This window comes from Rosa chinensis, chromosome 6 (assembly GCF_002994745.2).
Source record: "Rosa chinensis cultivar Old Blush chromosome 6, RchiOBHm-V2, whole genome shotgun sequence".
NCBI lineage: Eukaryota > Viridiplantae > Streptophyta > Magnoliopsida > Rosales > Rosaceae > Rosa > Rosa chinensis.
Genome location: NC_037093.1, coordinates 41,540,979 through 41,566,267, shown reverse-complemented (window position 1 = coordinate 41,566,267; position 25,289 = coordinate 41,540,979). Strand labels below are relative to the sequence as shown.

Sequence of the window (25,289 nt, the reverse complement as noted above, 5' to 3'; positions counted from 1 at the left end):
CGAAATACTTCCGCTCCATCCAAGAGCCACGAAACGGTCCGATACCCACAATTTAAATTCCGGAAAATCCTCGGAAAATAAATACGAATTTCTGGGGCATCACAGTTCCTATTTGGGATATTGAAAATACTTTTGTGTTTCAGTCCCTTTGTCTATCAAGAGTTTATCTCTTTGGTTTTCTGTTTTTCAAAATGTCTTGTTCCATGTTGAAAACAATTTGAAAAACACAAAACCATTCATGCATATTCATCTCTTGCATCCCATGAGTTCAGTTGGGAATTGTAAGCTTCAAAGGTGAAATCTCCAAGAAGAACTTGCTGTGTTCATAGCTTGTTTCATAGCTGAGATTTCTGAGTTGTTCACTTGTGTAAACAATTAGCAAGAGTTAAGTACAAACAGTCTAGTGAGTCAGTCTAGAATGGTTGCCGAGTTCAGTGCAATCACTGTGTTGTAATCTTGTAATTTGGTTTCATAGTGAATTGGTTTTGGTCTTTCAAGAGTTAAAGGCCACGCAGATGTTTTCCCTCGATAGGGTGTTTACTGCGTTAACAAAAATCTGTGTTCTTTAATGCTTTAGTTGGTTTGCTTGATTGTTCAATATATTCTGTTCAATATCAGCACTCAGGATTGATCACCCAGTTGCAATCCCTGAGAAAGTTTTGAACGAAAAAAAATTGGTTGTGAGCCTATTCACCCCCCTCTAGGCTCCTTCTAGGATCTTCACTTACCCTAGCTAACAAGCTTCGATATGTACGAAAAGTGGCGTATTTAGATAGGGGCGAATGAAGATGATTACTGTCACTCAACAATTGCATGTCTAGCACTTCTTATTTGTTTGCTATTTTCTTTTAAGGTGAGGAGGCAAAGTATATGTTGAAATGCCACAAAAGAGATTGAGAAATGAGACTTTTGCCCCTTTAATTTTTGTTTCCCGTTTCCATGAAAGAGACACAAATCACAAAGTGATTGTTGCTTTAAGACAATCAATGACAAGATTAGACGCCTCATGATCTACAACTATGTAGTATGAGTTGAGTTTTAAATATAAATTAATTAAGGTTCATTTTTCATCATTAGATCAAAAAACTTGAGTTGAGTTCAAGGTGCTAAGGTAATAGCTGAAACAACATGAGCATGCATGCATGTTCTCCATCATATAAGATGAAATATACTACAGCAAATTGTAGGGAAACTAAAGTTAAAAAACTAATCAAATGTGCCCAGTTATTAATACAAGATTAGTAGATTAATTCGATCCGCTCAATTATAAAGATGTCGAACGTGATATGGAGGACTATGGTAGTTGTGGAGGTGATGGTGGTAGTGATGTTTATCATGATCATAGTCCAAAGCACCATCATTCCCAGATGCTTTCGCCATCTCAGGCCAGTACCCTTTCGAGGGATTCCGCGTTATCTCCAGCAAAGAGTCCCTCACTTCATCAGCTTGCAGTATTTCACTGTCCCTTTTCTGCAGCCAATTAATAATAACAATAACATCACGATAAAACTAAATAAGTAGTTAACTAAAATTTATCTATAAGGTTGTTCTTGGAAGCAATTACTTACCTCTACTTTAAACACATTAGAGACAAGGCTTCTGAAGCTAGTAACGTTTGCATTAGTCACTTCCAAGCCTAAACTATCCAATGCCTCCATCAGTCTCACAAATCCTTCTGGCTTCTGCTCACAGAACACTGTCACAAAGAACTCGTTGCCGTCTAACTGAGTTACTCCCACTTGTGGCTGTATTTAATTTACCATCCATTAATCGCTTGACTAACTAACAAAGCCCTCTAAGAAAACATATAAACAAATTAATTTAACACAATATCATATTATAAAACAAGTACCTCCATCTGCTGTTGTCCCTTCTCATTAGTATTATGATCCGAGTCACGAAAGCCGTTTTGAGGGTTGTCACTTTTTGGTTTATTTGCCATGGAAATTCCATGTTGATTCAGACCCTCTGACTGGTAATTGTTGTGATTTCCAGAGATACTATTAAAAGTTCTCTTAGCTCCTCCATCTTCATTTGAATTATGTTCAAGCACATCTTGGAGTTCTTTCACTTGTCTCTGCAAGTCCTTGACAAAATCAATCGCATCCTTGAGAATCGAAGCCTTGTCCATCTGAGAATAATCAAGATTAGTAGGTCTGCATTAGAGTTGGTACGAGGTTGCCGGTTTCCGTAATGAAAAATGCCAAGTTAAGGTCAATTTTTTCTAACCACATGTTGCCGGTTACATTAATCAATGTGTATGATTAGAACATGTGATTAAACCAATTAAGTTATGATAGAATGAGTAGAAAAAATTATAAGGAAATGCAGCAGTATTACCTTAGAAATGTTGGGAACCAAAGAGCGAAGTTTATAGAGTTTTTCGTTAAGCTTCTTTCTTCTCTTCCTCTCAGCAACAAGGTTTTTGGATTGAGGCTCTTTTCCATTTCTTGTTTTATAATTTGTGTCATCAGTTTGGTCACTGCAATCTGAAACTGAATGGTCTGCTGGTTTTATCGAATCCTGATAATCCAGAGTACCTTGTTGCTCCATGTTTTCTAATGGCTGATCCAAAGAGTGCTCATGTGAATTACCCTGGTCATAATTACATTCACTAGTACTGTTCTTCATTCTGTTGTCAGAGTTGTAACTAGTGACATGTTGCAGGAAGTTCAATGGAGAAGGGGACTCAGAAGAGCATAGGCGGATTCGATCAACTGTGATATCGTATGGCAAATTCGCATCATGAGGATCCAATGATGCCATTGATGGGGAAAGTACAGGGGTGTTTGTACTACATGTGTTGCTTGCACTGATCAGGGTGTCTTGCTCGCGCCAAATGTTGCATTGTGCTGTGATGAAATCAATGACTTGCTGGTTCTCAGAGACCTGGAAAGAAAATAGTTACATAAATACATAAAAGATGTGAATTAGATAATTAGTACGTATAACATGTTTATCACATTTTGGCACAGATCATTCAGAAACATAAGAAACAAGGGAAGGTTTATAAATGAAGAAGAATAATATCATACATCTTTGGAGACGAACAGCTCAATCATTAATCCTCCTGCAGTTGGAACCAAAAGTAGGGTCCCATCTCTTTCCTGCATTGTGTAAGTAGGAAACTTAATGATATTATACACTACTTATATTAATGAACCTAAAATAGCTTGAGGTTTATGAGAAAATTATATACTCACTAGCATAGCACTTGAATCTCTGTTACCAGAGGAGCAGTTCAACCAACAGGGCTGGTTTGACATCATGGTTTTTGCATAAATCCTGTTTTTGTAATCACGAGAAACTTTGGTTAATGACATTAAACCACTACTTAATTGTGTTAATTTTTAATGCATGTACGCCAATCACAAAATGATGGAATGAGGAAAAACAAAAAGTGAATGGATACAGTGCTGCATTAAATATATACCCAGAGTCTAAGGGCATTGAAGAAGGAAGATGAGAAAGGATATCACAAGAATTAGTTCTTGAGTGCTGCATTGTATCCCTGCACTGAAAGACTTGATAAACTGGAAACAGAAGTTCTTGTCCACCATTCTGGGTGTCCTCATCAATCCCAGAACAGCAGCAACCAATCCACTCAATGAACCTAAACCCAACCAATCTAAAATGTCACACAAAAAGAAGATGGAGGGATTAATAATTATAGTAAAAGTTAATTATACAGTTCCCACTAACCTTTGGTCTTCACTTAACTTCCAGAGAACACAATAATCCCAGCCTTTCAAACCCACAAGGGGTCTAAGCCTCTCAATTATCAGATTATACATAGTCATGTTCATTACATGCACCTGCAATGAGCATAATCAACTGTAAAATGCCATGTTGTTAAAACAAATCGGAAGGGTAGAATTCTTGGTTCATCATAATACATCAATTTTGTTCTATTAGTCATTTCTTATTGTTGGTTCTAAAATACCCTAATGAACACTGGTTAGCTCATTTTCAGTAAACTAACAAGTAACCAACAAAGAGAAGTAGCAAACCTTTCAGATATTGATGACAATTGTACTTGTTGCTTCCAATACTTTTGTGGCACCTTTTTTACTGAACAAGGTAACAAAAGTACCAAAAGAAGAATGAAACAAGAAACAAATTAGAAGCAGAAAAGACAAGGGTGAAGATCCCTGAAAGGTTTTTTACTTATTGATGGCAATAGTTAATTACATTCATATCATCCAAATTCTCAGAGATCAAACACCAAAATCACCATCATTCCTAAATACCCATCTCAGAGAAATTGAGAAGAAATTTATTTCTATATTCAGTTTTGAGTTTGCAACAAGAAGGAAACCAGTTGAACCCTGTATCTCATAACTGTTCCTTTTTATATATATGTTTTAAGAAGGCTTAGCTGCCTAGGTTGGTGAACCGCAACTCATGCATGAAGGAGAGGAAATGTTATTTTATTTTCTTAATTATTTGAAATGAAGAAAATGGTTATTTTAATATATGCCTAGAGAGGAAGAGAAAGAAAAGATTAATAGAGTTTCCAAGTTGGAATGATGATGAGCAGCATGTATTGCATGACCTACAATGGTGTATAAAAACCTAACTACCTTACCTAGTCTAAGCTAAGTATATTGTTTCATGTTTCAACTACTCTATACAACTTTGAACAGCAACAGAAACAATATAATACATCAGCAAAATCATAGGGATTAAGGCCACGTCTAACATTAGTGGAATGAAATTGATGAACAAGCTAGTGGCCCATTTGGCCCACCATGTAGAATTCATTAATGAAGCTGAAAAGGATGAACTCCCCCAACACTTCATTTTCATTACTCTAAATTATATAACAGCATGTTACATTAACTTGCCATTTGATTGGCCATGATGTCATTTAGAAGTTTCCTTCCTTCTGATGTCTCACTCATACCTAAGTTACTAGTTTCACTTTTATTAATGGGGAGAAGGTCATAAATAGTACCCCAATTTTAGTCCATTAGGCACATTGGTATCCCAAGTTCTAAATAAATCATTTTGGTACCCGAACTTATTACTTATGTCTAACATTCATACACCCCGTCATTAACGGTGTTAAACTCAAGTGTCACTTGACCTCTTCCGTGGGTATTTTCATCCTTTTACCTTTTCGCCCCAAAAATCTCATGGCCTTCACCCCACTCCCTCTTAAAAGAGCAACCATACATAATTCCCTCCAAATATTGCCAAGAGGAAAAACAATCATATGTGGTTTCATTGCGTTAAATGACAACCACTTTCAAATAGATTAATAACTTCCATGGCTTCATAAGACATTTGCATTGTTTCAAAAGCACAACTATTTGTTACATAAAATATTCAACTCAGCAATATAACTTGAAGATTCATTGTTTTCAAAGATAATAAAATGCCACAAAAACAAATGATCATGAATCTCTGCTTGGTCATCCTCAAATTTGTTTGTTTTGCTTCTAAGAGATGTTGCTTCTTTCCCAAATTCTAATTTCCCAGCTCTCACATTTGAGGTTTCCATATCGTCATATGAAACTTCATCTGTCACATTTGGGTTTTAAGGCTGCATATAATTAAGTAGTGCTCAAAGTAGTTAGCAATAGCATGCTGGTAAAAAAGAAAAGAAAAGTAATCTGATATAATTAAGAAATTAGCAATAGCAAGGTGATATAATTAAGTAGTGCTCAAAGTAATCACTTGATTACGTCTAGCAAATGTCCTCTGATTATGAACTTTCAAACCACACCTTCTACATTTAATCTGTGAATAATAAGGTTTAGGCAACTTTGTGGTTTCAAGTTGCAGTGGCCTCACCTATACACAAGGTGTATACACATATAACTAAACATATTTAATTCATATGGACCCTGAAAGGTAAAAGAATGAAAATACCCACGCAAGAAGTTACATGGCACTTGAGTTTAACACCGTTAATGACAGGGTGTATGAATGTTAGACATAGTGATAAGTTCGGGTACCAAAATGATTTATTTAGAACTTGAGATACCAATGTGTCTAATGGTCTATAATTGAGGTATTCTTTGTGACTTTCTCCTGTTTCTATCATCCTGTTCACTTAAAAATTGTCTCGACCGCATGTCACTGGGTCAAGGGATTTTTTGGCTTACACATCTCCTTCTGGAATGGTGAAGTGTGCACGGACGTGCCAACTCGAGGCCTGTAGGCCAAGTGAGGTTTTGTTCTGTTTGTAGATCTTGCGCCGATTTGACTTCTGATCTATTGATTGCGGGCTGAGGAATGATCAATCTCGGCCGCTGGGTTCTCTCTGCCATGAATGCAAGGACTTTAGTACGGATCGGTCTTACCTAGCTGGATTGTTTGTGCTGTGCAACTCGGTGAGTGAATGTGAAAGTGTGAGCGACAATTGATAAATCTATGGGATGCAGATACTCATAAGTCACGGAAAAAAGTCAAAAAACAAAATCAACGTATAAAGTGTTACCCTGATGATTCAATATGGGTATGAACAAAGAAACACATGAATGCTAGAAAACTCGTTTACTAGATGCAGGAATGTAAATAATGCAAAGTAAACAACAGGACTGTAAACGTGCAGCAAATAAAGATAAATAACAAGAATGTAAACCGGGAGAAATAAATTGCAGCAAAGTGACAATTGAAAAGATAAATTGCAGGAATGTAAACAACTACAATGTAAAGTGTAGGAAAGATAAATACCGATAAAGAAAGCGATAAGATAAACACGTAAAGATTGATAACTGTTGTTAAAATGTTGAAATGTATTGAGATAAAATTTGTGTAATTGCATAGAGCATTTGGTCGAGTACCACTAACAATGATGCTTATGGTCCTTTTTATAGTGAAAGATACATTGCGGAATAAAGGAAAAGATAAAATATTGGTTGTAATTGTCGAGACCGTATTGATTGCATGAATTCAAATTTGTGAATCAATGCACGGTTACATGCATTTGAATGTAGTAACTTCTAACTCGGGAATTAAAACTCATAACCGTGCATTAAAGATGAGAGTGTTTCTATTGAGACCTCCAAATGTGCTCAATTGACCTCACTCTGTTATGAATTATTAAATGACATATATAACCTCTTATAAAATGACTATTAAGGACAATAATTATACCCAAAAAAAATTATATTTAATTTCTCTAGACTTTCTAATTCAATAATATTATATCGCATTCTTATTATTTTCCTTATCTATTTTCATTTTCCAATTTCACTACATACTCATTAAAGCTTTTATATATATTTATTAAGAATTAAAACTATAATCAAGATCATGTGACATAAAAATTCCTATCATCATATATGTTGAACGCATATTGGTTCGGGATAACAAAAGAAATCATATTATGACCTAAATCCCAGTCTATTCATTATATTTGCAAAAAAAAGAAAAGAAAAAAAAGAGCTAGCAGTAAAAAAAAAACTTAAAAACTATTAAATAATTAATCATGACGTACAGAAAATAGAGAAAATAATTAAACATTAAGAAAAACTACTCTTCATTTTTTTTGCACATCTACAAGAGAAAAAATAGTTTAAAAAAAATTTTATTAGAAATTAATTTTTAAAGCCCAATACCTTGTGTTTGAGTTTCTTTTTTATTGGATAAGAGATTTATGTAATTTGATTAAGGAATGAATATGTAATTAATAGTTTGTTTGCAAATTATATGAGTGAGGTTATTTCAGGAACTTAAGTGAGGTTTAATGAGTAAATTTAGTATTTGAAAATTTGATAGGAGGTGTAAAAAGCAAGGAGGTCAAGTGAGTAAATTTGGAGGTTCCAATAGAAAAACTCTAAAGATGATTGTCTCAAATTATAATCTCTGCGGTTTTTGAATATCCTGAATCCTTCTAACGCACGCCTACAACTAATGGCCTTTATGAATTTGATTAACACCATTCGATTGCCGTTATTCATTATGCCGCAGCCATTCAATAGCGGTCATCCATTATGTCGCGGCTATTCAACCATTCAACTGCGGTCCTAAGCCAAATTTCTTGTATCCACCTGTGTGCCATGTGGGTCTTGCCAAATTTATGTTCAAACACATTCAAAACCAATTTTCTCAATATACTTGAGAGTCTTATTTGTACACAAATACATGAATGAGTCATATTTTTGGTGCCTAAATAACTGAGGTGTCTTATTATTATTATTATTATTATTTTTTTAAGAATATCATGTCAATATATTAATATTAACTTAGGCCAGAAAGGACCATTACACATCCTCCCTCTACCATCTATGGGTAGATAAAGAGTTTGTGGTAAATCACATCGATACATAGATTAGATCCGATCATTTGACGGTACCCATGCTCACTTATTCAAGAAAGCCTATAAACTATGTTACCAAAGACAAGTAAATAGGCTAAGATCAAAATAAATAAACTAAATTTTCTCCTTGCCCTTAACACTAGGGCTTGGAGGCTTGCTAGGGCAGATCACACTCAGCACTTCTTCAGCAGATACCTTCTTAGTCTTGGAAGGATTTTTGTTTTTCGACCCTAAAGGCCTACCTTTCTTCTTTTTGATTGGCAGTGATTCCTCCTTCTGTTTTGTACCTTCTTTAGTAACCAAAAGTCCTCCTAGAGCTTCAATCAATCCAAGAGATTTGGCAAAGAATTTGGTATGGAACTCCGGGACTTTTAGCTTCTTTGGAATCCCAGTTATACTCTCTGATGCTTCACCAAGCAGAAGCTTGAGTTTCTTTGGGGAGGAGAAGGGAGAAGGTGGCCTGTTGCGTTTCAAATCTGCCGGTGTCGCCTCAAAAGGTACCAAAGCTAGGGCATCCTTACTAGTACCCTCCGTTCGAGTAGTTGCAGCTTGTTTCTCCACACTAGCATTGCGAATAACTATAGGCCTTCTAGACTTATCACCGAATCCAAATAGGTTACGTGCTACAGAAGGTAAGATTGGTGTTTGCACACCCTGGAACTTGAAGGCACCATTAACAAACCTGTTCTCTGCAAAGCCCATGAATGACTTTGGCAGAGGGAGACGCATCTGGTCCGCTTTCTTAGACTGCTTGCACGGTAAGACCACCTAACAGACTTCTTGGGCATGGTAAATTAGGTTACACTTCCTGCATTTACCGATCAGGTTTTCGAAGAAGAAGTCTATCTCAGCCATAACTCCAGGAGCAAGTTTCAAAGTCATCTTCTGGAAAAAGGGTTTAGAGATGTCGTGTGCCACCCGAACCCTGATTTTACTAGTGTTATTAAATAGCTTTTGATCTATTTCCTGGTATGTTCCCTCCATAGAGAACACATTCATGATGGTTCTTTGCTCTTCCAAAGCCGGTGAAATGTTGTTGATGCGTACCCAAAAGTAGAGGGTTTCCTGCAGTACCGACTGAGGTGCGGCAAGACCATCATAGATTTGCATTATCACAGGGGCTTTGTTGAAATACCATGCCCCCCCTCTGATCACCTTATTTTGATCCTTCCTCTGATCAAAGGAGAAAACATACCTATTTGGAGGCCGATCTTGTACCTTGAATGATCCATCCAGTACCCAGATACATTGAAAATGATGTTGCAGATCCGCACTGTTGCATGCTTTCCTCGTCAAAGGACGAGTTAGCAAGAAAGCCTGAGATCCCCGTGTCGTGGATCCACCAACAATGTGGGAGAGATCAACAATATCACCCCCAGCCAGAGCAAGCGATGCGGCAAAAGTAGCTGTGACATCCTCGATGGAGGCCATGATGCAGTTGGAGAAGGGAGCCATAAGCACTCGACGCTATGGTTTCTGTGTTTTAGAGAGCGGCAAAGAAGCAGCACTAGGTCATATTATTAGAATCACTCTATGTATCCCTATGTACTAACTTGATTTGACCTTATTATTATTATTTTGAAAGTCTAATGATAGGAGCATTTTAATGCGACGTTTTAATTGTTATTTCTTCATATTTACTTGGTTATTTCCTTAAATAAATCCGTCTTGATTAGGAAAGTTTCCATCTTTAGAAAGTTTCTATTTTTAGTAATTTTAATAAAAGTTTCTATTTTCTAGGTACATTGGAATAAATGACAAGGAAATGAGCTGAAATGAAGAAATGGAGTTTTCCTGGTCCAACTAGGAATCCTAGTCAACGCAGGAATCCTGATGAGGCTAGGAAACCTGAAGGCATTAGGAGACTACATGGCTTGAAGATACTATGGGAGATTAAATCTGATTTTTGCATGGGAAATGATGGAGATAATGTGGAAATCAAGGAGATTACGTTGAGAAAATCAAGGGAGAGTTTCAAGGGATTGTGCAACAAGAAAAGGCTCAAAACAAGTCCAGATTCGTTCCATAATTCCCTCAAGATATGTTGGCTGAAATTAGAGAATAAAATCTGCAATTTTAATGTGGGAATCAAGAGAAAATCAAGGGGAGGACATTAAGGATAAAGCCATGGAGAGATTTAAGGGAAGAAAGGTCCAAAATGCATCCAAATACATTGTCTAGGTTCATGCCTAGATATTTGGCCGAAAATTAAGAGAAAAATCAGAAATAATCTTGGGAAAATCAGCAACAATATATTAGGGATTGATTTTGGAGCTTCCTGATTGGTTGAATGACATGGCAGAGCTGACGTGGCATTAATTCATTGGTTGGAGCTGTGTGGTGCAACCAGAAAATTCCTTGGAAATTAAATTCATGAAGCCTTGCCTTCCCCTATATATACCCTCCTCTCTAGATGTTTTACACACACCATCAAACAGAAGAACAACACCACAACACCTCTTCATTCAGAAAAATTCTCTCCATTCTCTAGTTGCAAAGTTCTGCGTTTTCAAGCAAGGAGAGGAAGAAGAAGAAGGAGCCGTGAAGATCATATCCTCCATCATCCACCTTGAAGGCTTGCTTCCAAGATTCAAGATCCAACCATCTAGCTCTCCATCTCCATCTCCACTCACGGTGTAATTCGCTCCTTTTCCTTGTAACCTTTTTGGTTTCCTTGTTTGATTTCGTATGAACTTGTTTCTAGTTAACAATAACGTTTAGGGCAAAGTTTAAGCCCAATTTCTATGTTTAAATAAAGTTTTCGAATTCTATAATTGAGATTCTAAGTTGCTTATGTGAGTTTGTTCAATTAAATTTGCTTTACAGAAAACTTTTATATGTTTATCTTATTTGGGTCGACACTTATAGGATTTGCATGTAATTGGTGCTAGGTTTAAGAACATGAATCAACTTTTTGCTTTGTGTAACTTGAATCAAAAGTAGTAAAGGTTCTGGACAAGAATCGAATTTAATTGAAGAGGATTGCAATTAGGTGGACTTTTCCATAACTAAGTTGTACACTTGAGTTGATAGCCTTTCTCTATGTGTAATGCGTTAAACATGTTATGATTAACTAGCTTTCTAGTGCTTGAATGCATGTTTGATAGGATTGATCTAGGTGCTTTCGCTTAGGTTAATTAGCATTGAAAAGTAAAATATGGGAAATCATTTGCTTTCGAATGTTTCACATGATCAACTCCTTTCTCATGACTTAGATGAACAATTATAGGGTTTGAATCGAATTTGATTACATGGAATTGGTTTTGAACTTTGTTCCTTGCGTTCCACCCTTGTATATATGTTTCTACATTTTCATTATTTTATTTATTTTAGTTTTTAATTTAATAATCCTAAAACCCCCTTTTGTGTTTACTTGTATATATTTTTATTCTTTGTTTTATTTTTGTAAATAATACTTTTTACTTTAATTAATTGTTTTTGCAATTACAGGTGTACCCTCAATCCCCGGAATAGAACGATCCCTGCTTGCTTATGCTACTAACGATATTTTAGGGTTAAATTATGCGCTTGCTTTTCGGGCGTATCATCTAAAAATAGTTGTAATTGTACCCTATCTTTTTTTTTTGTTAATAAAGACAAAAATTAAAAAGAAAAATTCTTAAGACATGGAACTAGTGAGCATTAGAATCGAGAAAGAGTCTTGATAATGTAGCTTCAATTTTGCGAATGACCGAGTTTTACCAAGTTATCAGCAATGGAGTTAGTTTCTCTTATAAGGTGAGCAAATAGGATTTCTTTAAAGAAAAATGAGATCTCTCTCTCTCTCTCTCTCTCTCTCTCTCTCTCTCTCTCTCTCTCTCTCTCTCTCTCTCTCTCTCTCTCTCTCTCTCTCTCTCTCTCTCTCTATATGTATATATATATGTATATATAAAGAGCTGTTCAAGAGTAGACATCCGCAACCCAGAAAAAGTGAGAACGTCGCTCCTCCGGCCTCAATAAAGCTTCGACGGAGCGGCGCGGCTTGCCAGACGGAGGCCAAGGGTCGAGCAAACCAATCTGCAATCAGGTGGAGCCACCGGCAACGGGTTGCAGTGCTGCCCAAAATGTTGCAGTTGCAGATGAGGTCTCCGGCGACTATCCTTCAACTTCGATCTCCTTTGACCTCGATCGCTACCCAGAAGTAGTTTGGGATGCCTCCGGCTTCCGTCCTACAAGCCCCGCGCCACCATCGCCGCCTGGAACCTACTGCAACGTCGACTTCCGCACTTTACTGACAATGCGGATGTCCGCCTGTGATAGGGCCTCTATATATATATATTATATGTTCTTCATGGATTGAGTAAAACAAATCCAGTTAATTAAGAATTTTGAGTTACCTTACTTGAACTTTATTGAAGCCATTTTCCAGAGTTCTTTAGACACTTTTTTGAAGCTCTAAACATTCAATTTATAAGGATGTTGATCAAGTTTACCCATTGGATCACTGGATCAGACATTGTTCACTATTTTTTTTATGTTTGTTTTCACTCATTGGGTTTGGATCACGAAGAGCAAGTTCACTCGTTGGGTCATTAGGTTGGACACTGTTCACTGCTTTTTTATATTTGTTTCCACCCATTGGGTATGGGTCAACGGATCAGTTCATTGGGTCACTAGACCTATAAACTGACCCAGGTTAGTTTGGAAACTGACCCAGTTACCTAGACCCAATGGATGAAAACAAACATAAAAGACTATTGTCTGACCCAGTGACCATTGATCCTGACCTAGTGACTCAATGGGTGAACTTGATCTAAGTCATCCTTCAAACTGATCCAGGTCACTCTCTGGGTCAGTTTCCTGACCTCAAACTGACCCAGAGTAACCCTGGATAGTTTTCAAACTGACCCAGAACTAACGGATACAAACAAACATAAAAAAAAATAGTGAAAAATGTCTGATCCAGTGACCTAGTGACCATTGACCCTGATCTAGTGACTCAATAGGTGAACTTGCTCTAAGTCAGCCTTCAAACTAATCCAGGTCACTCTCTGGGTCAGTTTCCTGGCCTCAAACTGACCAAGAGTGACCCCGAATAGTTTTCAAACTAACCTAGAAACAAACATAAAAAAAATAGTGAAAAATGTCTGATCCAATGACACAATAACCTAATGACCCTGACCCACTAACCAAATCGGTGAACTTGCTCTTAATAAAGAAAATATTCCTAGCACCAACAATCAATGTAAGGACCTCATTATTATATCGAGGTCAATCTTGAGCATCACAGTTAAGTATCTTGAGCGAAGCATTGTTGTTATTGATATACTGAACCATCAAAAATGACCTTGACATAGTGATGGGGATTCACCTGGACTGAGTTTGGTATTTCTGGACCTTTCTTGTGAGTAGTGATGTTCCCTTTCTGGTCATCAAGCAAAAATTTTCAAGGGTGGGGTTGGATTTGCTTAAAGATCAAATTGTTTCGAGCCTCCTAAAATTTTGCCAATGGTTAATGATGGCTTTTGCCATTAAACTTTGAAAAGTATCTAAACCAATTCACGTTCTTGTCGGGAACAAGAGATTTCTCCAACAAAATTTTAGCACATCATTTTTGTTAGTTACATAATGCACTTTTTGAATATAGGAACTATAATGAAAAACGACCAAAACTGCAAAAATTAAAATGAGACTGAGGTAATTTATATTAGTGATGTACAATATGTGTTGGGTTGTGTGGCTGAATACAAATTATAATATGGAGAATGATAATCTCACATCAAATTGGAGACACAACAACGTAAAGAATATAAGCGGTTGGATTATTCCTAATAGTATTGAGACATTTTTGAGATAAAATTCCACACATATTAAGTGAGAACAATATAGTTATGTTGGAACTTCTGATTTCAAGCTGATGTTTTTTTAACCTTTTAACATTACTTAGTTAAAAGCTCTCGTTGTCTCGCCAAATAGAATCAACACTTAGCATCAATAAAGACTTCATTACCATATCACTAACTATTCTTGGTTTCTTTAACCAGAGTTACCAGACCAATGAAGATTAAGGTAAAAGAAAAGATATATACAAATGAAAGTGATGTAACAGTGTTGATAATGAGTCACATAACAATACTGAATCTCTAACTGAAACCTAATTAATGGGTGAGATCAATTCGTTATAGCGGTCCATATTCTAGTCTTTCAGAGTTAGCCTAGAGCTTGGACCTTCACAGAGTAAAATGCAAGTTAGGAATGTAGACTTCTCATAACCACAAGACTATTCATCATTTCCAAGGAGTTAAGCGGAACGTAGGATAGATTGTGGAAAATATTAACTAGAATTGAGTTTCTAGAACATGTCGATTTCGTCATCTTTGAACTAATGAGTTCCTAACAGTTCAGTCAACTTTAACGGTCTATAATACTCTATATGAATCAATGTACTGGAAACTTTTAACTTCTTCTTCACGTCAATCATAGCGAAGTTCGACTTTTTTTCTTTGCTTTGTAATTTTAATGCTTACTCTTTACCGTGCAATAATTCAATCAAACTGAATGATTACGGAACTAATACGCTCAAGTTATTGAATTTTTGGTTCAAATTTCTCATTTTTTAAGTTCATGAATATATGACACTCCTCTTTACAAATCAATCACAATTTCACGCGTGTTGATTTTCACAGATAAATTGATCATTACAAATTCATCTAGTGAAAAAATCTCTTGTTTGTAACCAATCATTTCAGTGTCAAACCCTTTTATGTGCTGAATCATGAAAGAAAAAAAAATACTATCTGCAACAACTTAAGGACGACGGAGCCACCCGAGTCTCAAAATCCTAGAACTCTCTAGAAACTGATTGATAGATTTAATCAACTATATTAAGAAAGATTTTTTTTTTTTAAATGTTAAGAAATTGATAAAGAAATTAATCATAAAGGTCGTTCTAAATTACTCTAAATAGCAACACAATCCAAGGCAGTTAAGGTATATATAAATACATCACAATTCATACAAAATGTAGGTGGAACTTTCTTCTCCTTTTTAATTTGTACTAGCATTTCTTCACACATACTTTTCATGTGCAACTTATTATTATTTTTTTTCTTCAGAAAATAAAAAAGAAAAGAGTTAGTTATTACATAAAAAAAATAATAAGGAGAGAAAAGTGGGTTGTGGATACTTTTTTTGTTTATTTTTTTAATAAAAATATATTTTATAAATATCTTAATTATCCTTCTGATTTAATTAATTCTTAAAATTTATTAGTCTTTGAGGATCTTTTCTGTCAAAATTCTAGATCTTGGCTAACAAATCTTCTTCTCTTAATAATAATATAGATTCTTTCAAAAAAAATAGCATAGATAGATGTAGGTGAACCTATTTGTTGATGCATACGTATTCTGAATAAGGGTACTTATTAAAATTCCTTTCGATTTTACAAACTAATCTAATGTAATTCATACAAAAAAAAAAAAAAAAACACTAATCTGATGTAATGATCCGTCTAATGGCCGCAAGAATTGTCAGCCATTGGTGGGTCAGCCTGAACGTCAGCAACAGCCAAACGGCACCAGCAATGGTGGCTCTGGCACACCTACAGACTGGTTTGTCTTTGTGTACGCGCACGTCCCACGTAATAATCAACCCAACTGACCTGAGAGGGCGAAGAAGCACATTTCACATTGGAAAAGCTGACTCCTTTTCTTCTTTATAGCTATTAATAATTCCTCTTTACACAAGTCATCTACATAGTCAAAACAAGACTGCTCCTCCACCAACTTAATACTGCTCTGGCCTCACGATTTGCGCTTTTGGGTTCCATAATCGCCTGCCAGAGAAGAAACCCACTTCGTCTCTCGCTCTGACCCTTCTGTTTTGGTGGGTATGTTGTTAGTTTTTCTTTGTGAAACTTGTTGAATTCTTGAAGTCCATGATTGAGGTTATGGTGGGTGATGAGAAAGTTTCAGACTTTCACTGCATGTATTCGTTTTTATACTCTTGTTTGTTTGATGATGAAAGGTGGAGACTTGAATCTCTGTTATGACTTATGGTAATATAAGTTTTAGCATATGAAAAGCCCACCTTAGCTAACTCGTTGAATTGGGGTTCATGTTTGATTGACTGCCTGATGCTGAAAGGTGTTGTTTTTAGTCAATTTAAGTGCAAACTTTTGTTCTTGATTGAATTAGTTCAGGTTAATTTTTATGTTTTTATTGCTTTTGAGAGGTTGCTGCTTCTGAAGTTATGGAGTTTGATAAAAAAAAAAAATTACGGGAAAAATTGGTTTTTCGAGATTGTTTATAAATGCTTAATTGGAATTCTTATTTGCAGGTTTGTTGGTGAACTCAACTGAGAGAAAGAGATGGCTTTGATAGGAAGAGTGCACCCTGATTGCGTAAACGTTGCGAATCCGTACCATGAATGCACTGAAACTTGCCTGAGAAAAATTGCAGAAGGGAAAGGCCGGAAGAATAAAAAGAAATCAGGTACCGTTAGATTCCATGTGTGATTTTAACCTCTTCTTTTTGTCTTCCCCCACCCACTTTTTTTTTTCTTTATTAACTCCCTACCTAAAACTCATTATCAAGCTGCCCCATGTTCATATTTGGTTCAGGAACTGTTGGGCAACTTTTTCTTATTAAAGTTTTCATAAGCATGCATTTTTTTTTCCGTACTTTGAACAGAGATGATTTTTAATCTGGGTATGGACAGGTTTGTCTACAACGTGCATACCTGTATTTTCCTCTGTGGAATGCGCTTCATATGTTTCTGATATATGTTATTCAGTCAATAACTCTGTTTTGTTGGAGACTTTATTTGACATATATGCTTTACTATCTTGATTGATAAGAAATGGTAGGGGTATAAAGTAAAGTTAATTATGGGTTTAAAGAGTGTTCATCGTAGTGAATTATTGATTTGGAGAATCTTGGTTCAAGGGGTTTTATCATTTAACAATTTGCGATTATAGGTTGGAAAGTTTAGGTTTTTTTTTTTTTTGTTTTCTTTTAAAGATAATGGCGGTGATATAAAAGATGGTGAGTTCAACAGAAAGATGGCTGGAGAGAGAAGAGTGGATGCAACTAGGGCATCTAATCCTTACCATCAATCTGGTCAATCTTTTCCGAAAAGAACTGCCGGTGGTGAAGCTCGTGGGGATATAAAAGAATCAGGTTTTTCTTCGCTTTTTTGTGTGGTAACTTCTTAGTAGACTGGACTAAGTAATCTTATAACATTTTCCCTTAAACTGCAATAACCGATAAACGTCATAGAAAAACAAGCTGTTCCTATAGAGCCGAAGGGTTCTAAAGAATGACCGAACACCATTTACCTCTAATCAAATATACTTGAAAAGCCTTGTCTGGAAGCTGTATTCCAAGTTTCAAAGTTGCATTTTCTTGACAACAATTAAATAGTCTTCCCAAGAAAGATATTTTTAAGCAACCCTGGCTTTGTTTCGTCTTTCACGGGATGGCCATATGTATTGTACCAAAAACCTACAGTACTTCCCACCAAGTCCAAGGACACACTATGAATTCCTAGTCAGTGTGGTAAGAAAAACAGAGATTAGTTTCTTTCATGCCATAGGAATGGCTGAGGTTCTGGATGGTAATATTCTTCTTTCATTGGCACATGATGCATTGGAGTTCCTGGGAAGAGAAGCCAATAAAGATTGTGGATTTATTTATTCATTCCTCTTTCACACTGGCTCACACATAATATGTATGGATTTTAATAATTCCTACCTTTTTTCAATGGCTATTTTAATTGCAGGCTCCATACTTGATATTCCTATATTGGGTGGACGAAAAGAGAGATCCCGACCAAAGACTCCTCAAGATCTTGACAATGTATCTGACCGAAGTGTGGTTTATCCTTATGATGCTCAATCATCTCCATCTAAGGACAAGGTGAATGTAGAGAATGGTAAGCATTAATCTTATTCCACCTGACTAACTGAGCATTTTTATATTTTCATCGTTCACTTTGCATCCATGTATATGCAGAGATGCAGAGGTAACAATGCTTCTTTTTCTTCATTTATGGTCATTATGTCTCAGGGTCTGTCCTTGATGATCCTATATTTGGAAAAAGAAAGCCAGTCTCCCAAACAAGGTCTGCTGAAGAGCATGAAAATGGTCAAGGTGTTGATCCTTCATCATTTCCAGAAAAGCTGAAAATAGAGAACGGTGAGCATAAATCTTCTGCCTACTGATGGATTGTAGATTTAGTTATTTATTCTTCTTCCACTTGCCCTGCACATATACGGAGGGTATCCAGATGTAATCATGCTTCTTCCTCTCAATTGTGGTAATTTTAATTGCAGGATCTGCCCTTGATGATCCTATATTTGGCAGAAGAAAGCAGGTAGCCCAGCCAAAGCCCCATGAAGAGCTTGACAATGGATCCGGTCAAGGTTCAGTTAATCCTTCTGGTTCTCCCATGTCTCCATCTAATGAAATTGTGAAAATAGGGAATGGTGAGAATAAGTCTTCTTCCACCTGGCAGATTGTGGATTGTTAATTCAACCCTCGTCCACCTCTATGCCCATAGAGGTGAATGTACATCATGTTTCATCTGTCTAAACATGGTCAATTTTGATTGCAGGCTCCACCCTTGATGATCTTATATTTGGCCGCAAAAAGCAGGGATCTGAACCAAAGCCTGAAGAAGAGATTGAGAATGTACCTGTTGTGAAATTAGATAATGATGAGTATAAGTCTTATTCTGGACCGCTTGCTCAAGTAAAAGATCCTTCCTTGAACAAGAAGCAAATCAATTCCTCTGGGGCAGTGCCTACATCTGGAATTATCAAAATGACCCCTCTCTTTCTCTCCCTACACACAATGGTGGAGAAGGTCCCACTGCCACACCTTCTGAAAACAGAAGCTTCAGTTTCTCAGGTTCTCCCTATGTTGAAGAGAGTGATGATGACGATGCACGATCTGTCAATTCTGATTCCAGTGTTTCTGTGGGAAAGTACCGTGTGAAAGGAAGCTTATGTTCCATTCTCCAGTCGATCTTTGACAAGTATGGTGATATAGCAGCAAGCTGTCAATTGGAATCAATTGTCATTCGCTCTTATTACCTCGAGTGTGTCTGTTATGTGGTTCAAGAGTTGAAACGCACTTCGGTGAAGCAGCTGACAAAGTCAAAAGTCAAAGAAATGTCAGCTATGCTCAAGGATGTAGAATCTTCAGGAATGGATGTTGGTTGGCTTCGTCTTATGCTCAATGAATGTGCGCAATCCATTGATCTCGTGAGTCAGCATCGAGCATTCGAACTAGAAAAGGCCAACTGTGATCGTGGCATTGAATCAATAAGGAAAGAACTAGAGTCCCAGATGGAGGCTTTGGCTCTGAAAGAAAAGGAGGTTGCTGATGCCAAGAAGCAAGTTTCTGAAACCAGAGCCCATCTGAGGGAGCTTGAGCTCAAATCATCTGTTTTGAGTGAGACTGTTAGTAATCTGAAGTCCAAGGTTGAAAATCTTCAAAGCAAATCATTGTTGGACAAGGTCTTGTGAGGCGACTGTAAAAGCTGGAGAGCCTGTAATCAGTTATAGATAGAAGTCCTATATAAATGTTGTATAGGGTGAAACTAGCCTATAACATCCTCTTATACTTGTAGCTTTTAAGGTAGGTTTTCTGTCCATTTCACTGTGTGGTACTTAATAGTCATGGTAAGTGTTGAAGTGTTTTTTCGCTTCCATTTTATTGAACACAAGGGAGCTAGAAGAAAGCTGCTATTCCCTAGTCTTATACTATTATTAAAAGGAAACTGGAGAAAGTGTTTTACGTAGTCAGCTACTACTCATTCTCTTCAAATGTTTGTTCACATGTTTTGATGACACTACTGAGTTGTGACTGTCTTGTGCATTTTGTGCTTGTTTGGTATGCCATAATTCTTTCTGTGCTTCACTAGGAAATGTTGAACTGTTTCTTGTACTTGCATAATATATCAGAGTCTCCTGTAATAGCTGCTATCGGTATCATGTGAAATCGAACTCCGCGGATTGATGATGATAATCTCCTCATTGATCCACAATGTCTCCGATTTGTAGATAAAATTCAGTAGAGTTATATTATAGTACGGTAGTGTTCATTTGTTGTACAAGGTTGAACTTTGGTTGCAAATCCTTGTTTGGGTATAGTATGTACAAATCTATAAGCACCAAAAATAGTTTAGATAAAGAACTTTTCAAGGTTGGGAGTTGAAACTAGTTCATTATGTCATTTTGTACTTGAAAGTTAAGAAGTAATTTAGGTTGTCGATCGATTTAACTGTGCCATTGAGTTTTGGGAGTGAGAGGCTCCACATATTTGAGAAATGAGATATGCCATTTTCTTTCGAGTTCTTGAAAGCTATGAACATAACGGTTGCTTCAAGAAACTGGTTGACAAATGATAAATCCCACAAGAGTTATTATTTTTAACTTTTTTCTCACACACACACATTTATATATATATATATATATATATATATATATATATATATATATACAATTCAAATACTACAACTAGTTTTTCGTGAGTCAAACTCATAACCTCCCCACTTACAAATGGAAGACTATGTCACTAGACCAAATGGTACTGGAATTCCATACTGAAAAGAGAGATTTTTTATTTTATTTTCAAAACAAGTTATTTTTTTGGGCCCAAGTCCCCAATATCTTTCAGACCCAAAGACCCTAATGAATAAGGGAATAAAATCAAAACTTTCCGTCGGTATCTTCAAATCCCACATACATCGTCCCCTGTAAAAATATATTCGCGCTTGAGTTGCAAGCCACTTTGTTCCTGATTCCTTTCCTCCATCCCTAATCCCCTATTAAAACCCAAAACCCTAACGCCCCCAATCCAAGCAATCTCTGTGCCCAGGTTCGTCTTTACGTTTTTGTTTGAACTTCCACGCTCAATTCATATTGCTTTTTACTTTTTTGCCTCAAATTTTTCTAATTCCATTATACAAATCACCATTATTTCGTCATTCATGACCAATTTCGTTTCGTTTATTCATCCGTGTATCTTCAGTTTTTCCAATTCGTCAGGCTTGGGCTAAGTTTTGAACTTGCAATTTTGGATAGAAACAAATTTGAGGAACTAATACTGTAGCTTTGGGGCTTCGTTGTATAGCTTTTTAAGTAAGAAACGGAAACTAGAAAACCTGGGTTTTTGAAATTAATGTCGAAAGGGTTTTTGTCATTAGTAGTTGGGTTTAATTGGTGGGTTATTTGTTTCAGGTAGCTACTGCAAAGATATAGAGACAGCCGAAATCATGTCTGATGAAGGAAGAGTGCACCGGGATTGCAGGAATGCATCCAATCCCTACCACGAATGCAGCGAGTTTTGCTTCAAAGTTATTGCTGAAACCAAAGCTCGGATGGATCAAAATCAATCAGGTTATTCTTTGAACTGTTCTTGAGCCACTTTTTGTCAGTTTATCAATTGAAAGAATCTTGTACCATTCTTGACTAGGATATCGATTTTGTTTCTCCACTTTCTGTGTACGTTTGCATATCTTAATGCCGCTCGCTGTGATTCGACTCTCGTATGTGATATCACGATCGTAGACAAGTTTTTTTTCTTGTACTTCACTGTTAATTGCATAACTGTGTGTTGTAAGATTGTGATTTACAGAAGCTGCTTTGATTAGGAGTTGAATGAAACTTAGGGTTTTATAGATTTTATTGATTATTGCAACTCCTGTAGTTATAAGGGAGCATGTTGAAAGTATTTATTTCGTATGTTTCATTTTTTCTCCTTTATAATGAGATCTTCATCTTCTTTCTTCGACTCTACCCCTTCGTATTAAAAGTATGCATGCTATAATTTTAGTCAAGAACACCTGGAATTCTGTTGTTTTCTATATTGTGGAACCCTTAATAAATTATTGTTATTCCCTGTAATTTGTGTTTCTATACCTAAACTATTTCTTCTCACCTACATCAGAATCTGTACAAGTTAGTGGTGGTAGTGGCAAATCAAAATTAGAGGCTGCTCAGCAAGAGGAAGATCTAGATAGACCATCAGAGACTGATGAACATGCTGATGATGGTGATGAGCCTCCTGTTGAGGAGGAGGAGAATATGGAAGGAGACTTCACAAAGTTCACAGGGAGGAAGAAAAAGTTGTGGGAATTAAGGATGAAGATGGTAAGGTTCTCTGACACTGTCAAAAGTAGACTTAATTGTCACAGAGTTTGTTGGATTGTTTTGCTATTCCATCTTACTTTCTTTTTGACTTACTGTCAAAATATTTCAGAATAAGGCTAGGAAAGCAAATCAAACAGATATTGCAGCTGAAAAGAAAAGAATGGAACCTCCACAAGAATCAAGGGGCATTTCTAAACAAAAATGGCTTGAAGAGAGGAAAAAAAGAATTGGTAAACTTCTAGATGCAAATGGTTTGGATATGAAAACCGCTTACATGCTAGATACACAAGAGATGGCAGAGTCAAAGTACAAGAAATGGGAAAAGGATCCTGCCCCATATGGCTGGGATGGTATGCTCCAGTACCTCTGCTCGTCAATTATTGTTTCTTTTATTGTTTTGGTTTTAGTTCAATCTGGTCTGTTTCAGATGATTGATAATGATGGTACACACGTGATTTTCATGTTCCACTGTTCCATAACATAATTTTAGCCATATTTCATAACGCTGGCAACTCCAATTTTTTTTTTTTTTTTTGGAGTTCCAGAGTATGGCAGAAATCAAATGGCTTAGATTATCTGGATGAGTTGTGGTCTAGGTTGAGTATGGTTAATCAAGAGAAAATGGAGTCCTGGATGTGGGAACAGCTAAAATTTTGTTACAAAATATGGTTGGATACTGTACCAGGCATGTCCTTAGTTCAGTTGGCTATGTCATGCCCTTTCGTGCACACACAGTGGAATTATCTCCTGGATATTGCACAGTTTGGTAGATTAGAACATCATTCTTTATATATCCACTTGTTCTTGTAGTTCTATAAATCGAAAAGTAAGCTAACATGCTGTTTGAACAGTTTTTAATCAGAAAACATTGTATGATGCATACAAAAAGCGAACAAAGAATATTGATATTGACTTGGAAGATTACAATAAGATGAAAGAAGAAGATCCAGAGTTCTACCGTGAAGCTTCCAGCCTTCAATACGGGAAGGTATTTTTCTATTGATCAAAAGTGATGATTCCTGGTAGTCTAGTTAGAAACAGATTCTAAGCCTTGAATTTTATATTTTATGGTGCAGGCTCCAAAGATCTCAGAGGATAAAATTGACAAGATGGTGAAGGAACTAAAGGACCAGGAAGAGAAGAAAAAGAAATTCAGCAGGAGGAGGAGGTTTCATGATGAGAAGGATATTGACTCGATCAATGACCGTAATGAGCATTTTAACAAGAAGATTGAGCGAGCTTTTGGTAAATACACGCTGGAAATCAAAAACAATCTTGAGCGAGGAACTGCATTGCCTGACTAAGGTAAACTGCAAAATGCATTGTATCATGATGTTTTTGTAATTGGGAAAGTCTAACTGGCTTAATGGGTACTATTCCCTCAACTTAGTGCTGCCAGGTCTGATGCTGGTGAATTGTAATAATGCATGTATGAATTTATGGTGAAGTGTTTCTTTGATACAGATTTTGTTGTATTCCAAGTGTCTTTAACATTTTTTTAGGTATCTTAACAGATTTTCTTCTTTTGTATCTGGTTGCATTGAAATGAAAAAAAAGTTTGTCTATCCGACTAGAACCATAATGTAAACATGATTATCCTCTTGACGAATTCTGGCATGAGAAAACTTTGCTATGTGTATAATTGTGTAGGGTGAAGAGAATAATGACCTTGGAGAGCCATGAAACACTTTAGCTTTTTCTTTCATGATTTGCAATGCTTTTATTGATGGGCATCTCTTTTTAACTGATTTGAAAGTTTGCTTGTTATTCACAACTTTGCAGCACACCACTAAAAATGGTTGTTAAGAAATGATCAATGTTAAAGAATAAAGACACATGGTTCAACGGTAAATGATTTGTTGTGCTTTTTTTTTATCATCTGGATGAATGATTTTGCTACTCACCTTTAATATTTCTTCTTTTCTTGTCTCAAATTCAGAAGGCCTTTTTTTTTTTTTTTTGGGAACTGCCCTTGCAAGTGTAATCGGTTGTTGAATGGTACCTCCCAGATCTCAACCACCAGACGGTCATGTAAATTGTGGGTTGCCACCAAAGAGTCGTGTATGATTACCGCGTGGGATGTGGTTTTTAGTTAGACCTGTGTTAACTTGCACTTTTAAGTTAAAGCTTTCTGTATGGTTGGCATGTTCAGTTTTCAGCAAGAGAGGAGGTTCTGTGGACTGGTACATGTTCTTGATGAAAAAAAACTACCACGTCGATCAACAATTACATTGAATTGCAATGAGTCGTGAGATTAACACTCAACATGTGTGTGGTTCAACATGTTTTTGATTGAAAATTCTTCTACGCACGTAACAATGATTTCAATCCTTGATATTTATAATCAATTTTTTTAATAGGCAAAAAGTGTATTTAATATAATTGAGTCGTTTATTTATGTTGGTGCAAGTGCACGAGTGCACGTCGGAACTTCAAATGCTCCTTTATTTTTAATAATGAACTGTTTCCTAACTTTTTTTTTTTTTTTTTTTTTGAATCAAGCCCACCCCCCATGGGATAGTATATTTATCACAAGTCAAAATAGGTCGTTACATACTCTTCCGCTGTCATTTAAGGGCATAGACAAAACAAGAAGGTAATGGTAGGTACCACAGCGGTACGTAGAAACAGACCCACTCATTATACATTTCAGACTGTATAGATAGCGAAGATTTCGTACTATGCCGGAGAAGCTAAAGTTCTAGATTTCCTAATACAAGAAAACTTATTGTAATTAGACAAAAAAATCTAAAAACCAAAAAAATGATTCCTTAAGGAAACTGTTTCGTAACTTCATTCCGATTTAAAGTGGTTAAGTATATCCCCAAAACAAAAAACGTGTTTTATTTCCGGCCAAAAATTATTAGTGTTAAAAACATCGTGATACTAAACTGAAGAGCAGGACCATGACGAAGAATG

General features: G+C 36.3%; 2 protein-coding genes across 2 annotated transcripts; one reads left to right on the top strand and one right to left on the bottom strand.

The window, feature by feature from the left end:
* Positions 1 to 1,077: 1,077 nt before the first annotated feature.
* Positions 1,078 to 4,305, bottom strand: LOC112171353 (transcription factor ABORTED MICROSPORES). The gene is made up of 10 exons (XM_024308550.2): positions 4,192 to 4,305; positions 4,011 to 4,071; positions 3,703 to 3,815; positions 3,434 to 3,613; positions 3,204 to 3,285; positions 3,036 to 3,107; positions 2,341 to 2,889; positions 1,853 to 2,131; positions 1,569 to 1,745; positions 1,078 to 1,470 (listed from the first exon to the last, which is right to left on the bottom strand). The coding sequence occupies exons 3-10, from the start codon at positions 3,804 to 3,806 to the stop codon at positions 1,261 to 1,263; spliced, it is 1,653 nt and encodes a 550-aa protein (XP_024164318.2). The 5' UTR covers positions 3,807 to 3,815; positions 4,011 to 4,071; positions 4,192 to 4,305; the 3' UTR covers positions 1,078 to 1,260.
* Positions 4,306 to 15,876: 11,571 nt separating this feature from the next.
* LOC112171352 lies at positions 15,877 to 23,935 on the top strand. Its single transcript, XM_040508546.1, has 14 exons — positions 15,877 to 16,100; positions 16,550 to 16,704; positions 17,233 to 17,391; positions 17,993 to 18,145; positions 18,280 to 18,408; positions 18,546 to 18,698; positions 18,827 to 19,203; positions 19,338 to 19,733; positions 20,141 to 20,204; positions 21,459 to 21,617; positions 22,168 to 22,370; positions 22,480 to 22,720; positions 23,222 to 23,358; positions 23,447 to 23,935. Exons 2-14 carry the CDS (start codon positions 16,581 to 16,583, stop codon positions 23,672 to 23,674), a joined length of 2,523 nt encoding a protein of 840 aa, XP_040364480.1. The 5' UTR covers positions 15,877 to 16,100; positions 16,550 to 16,580; the 3' UTR covers positions 23,675 to 23,935.
* The last annotated feature ends 1,354 nt before the right edge of the window (positions 23,936 to 25,289 follow it).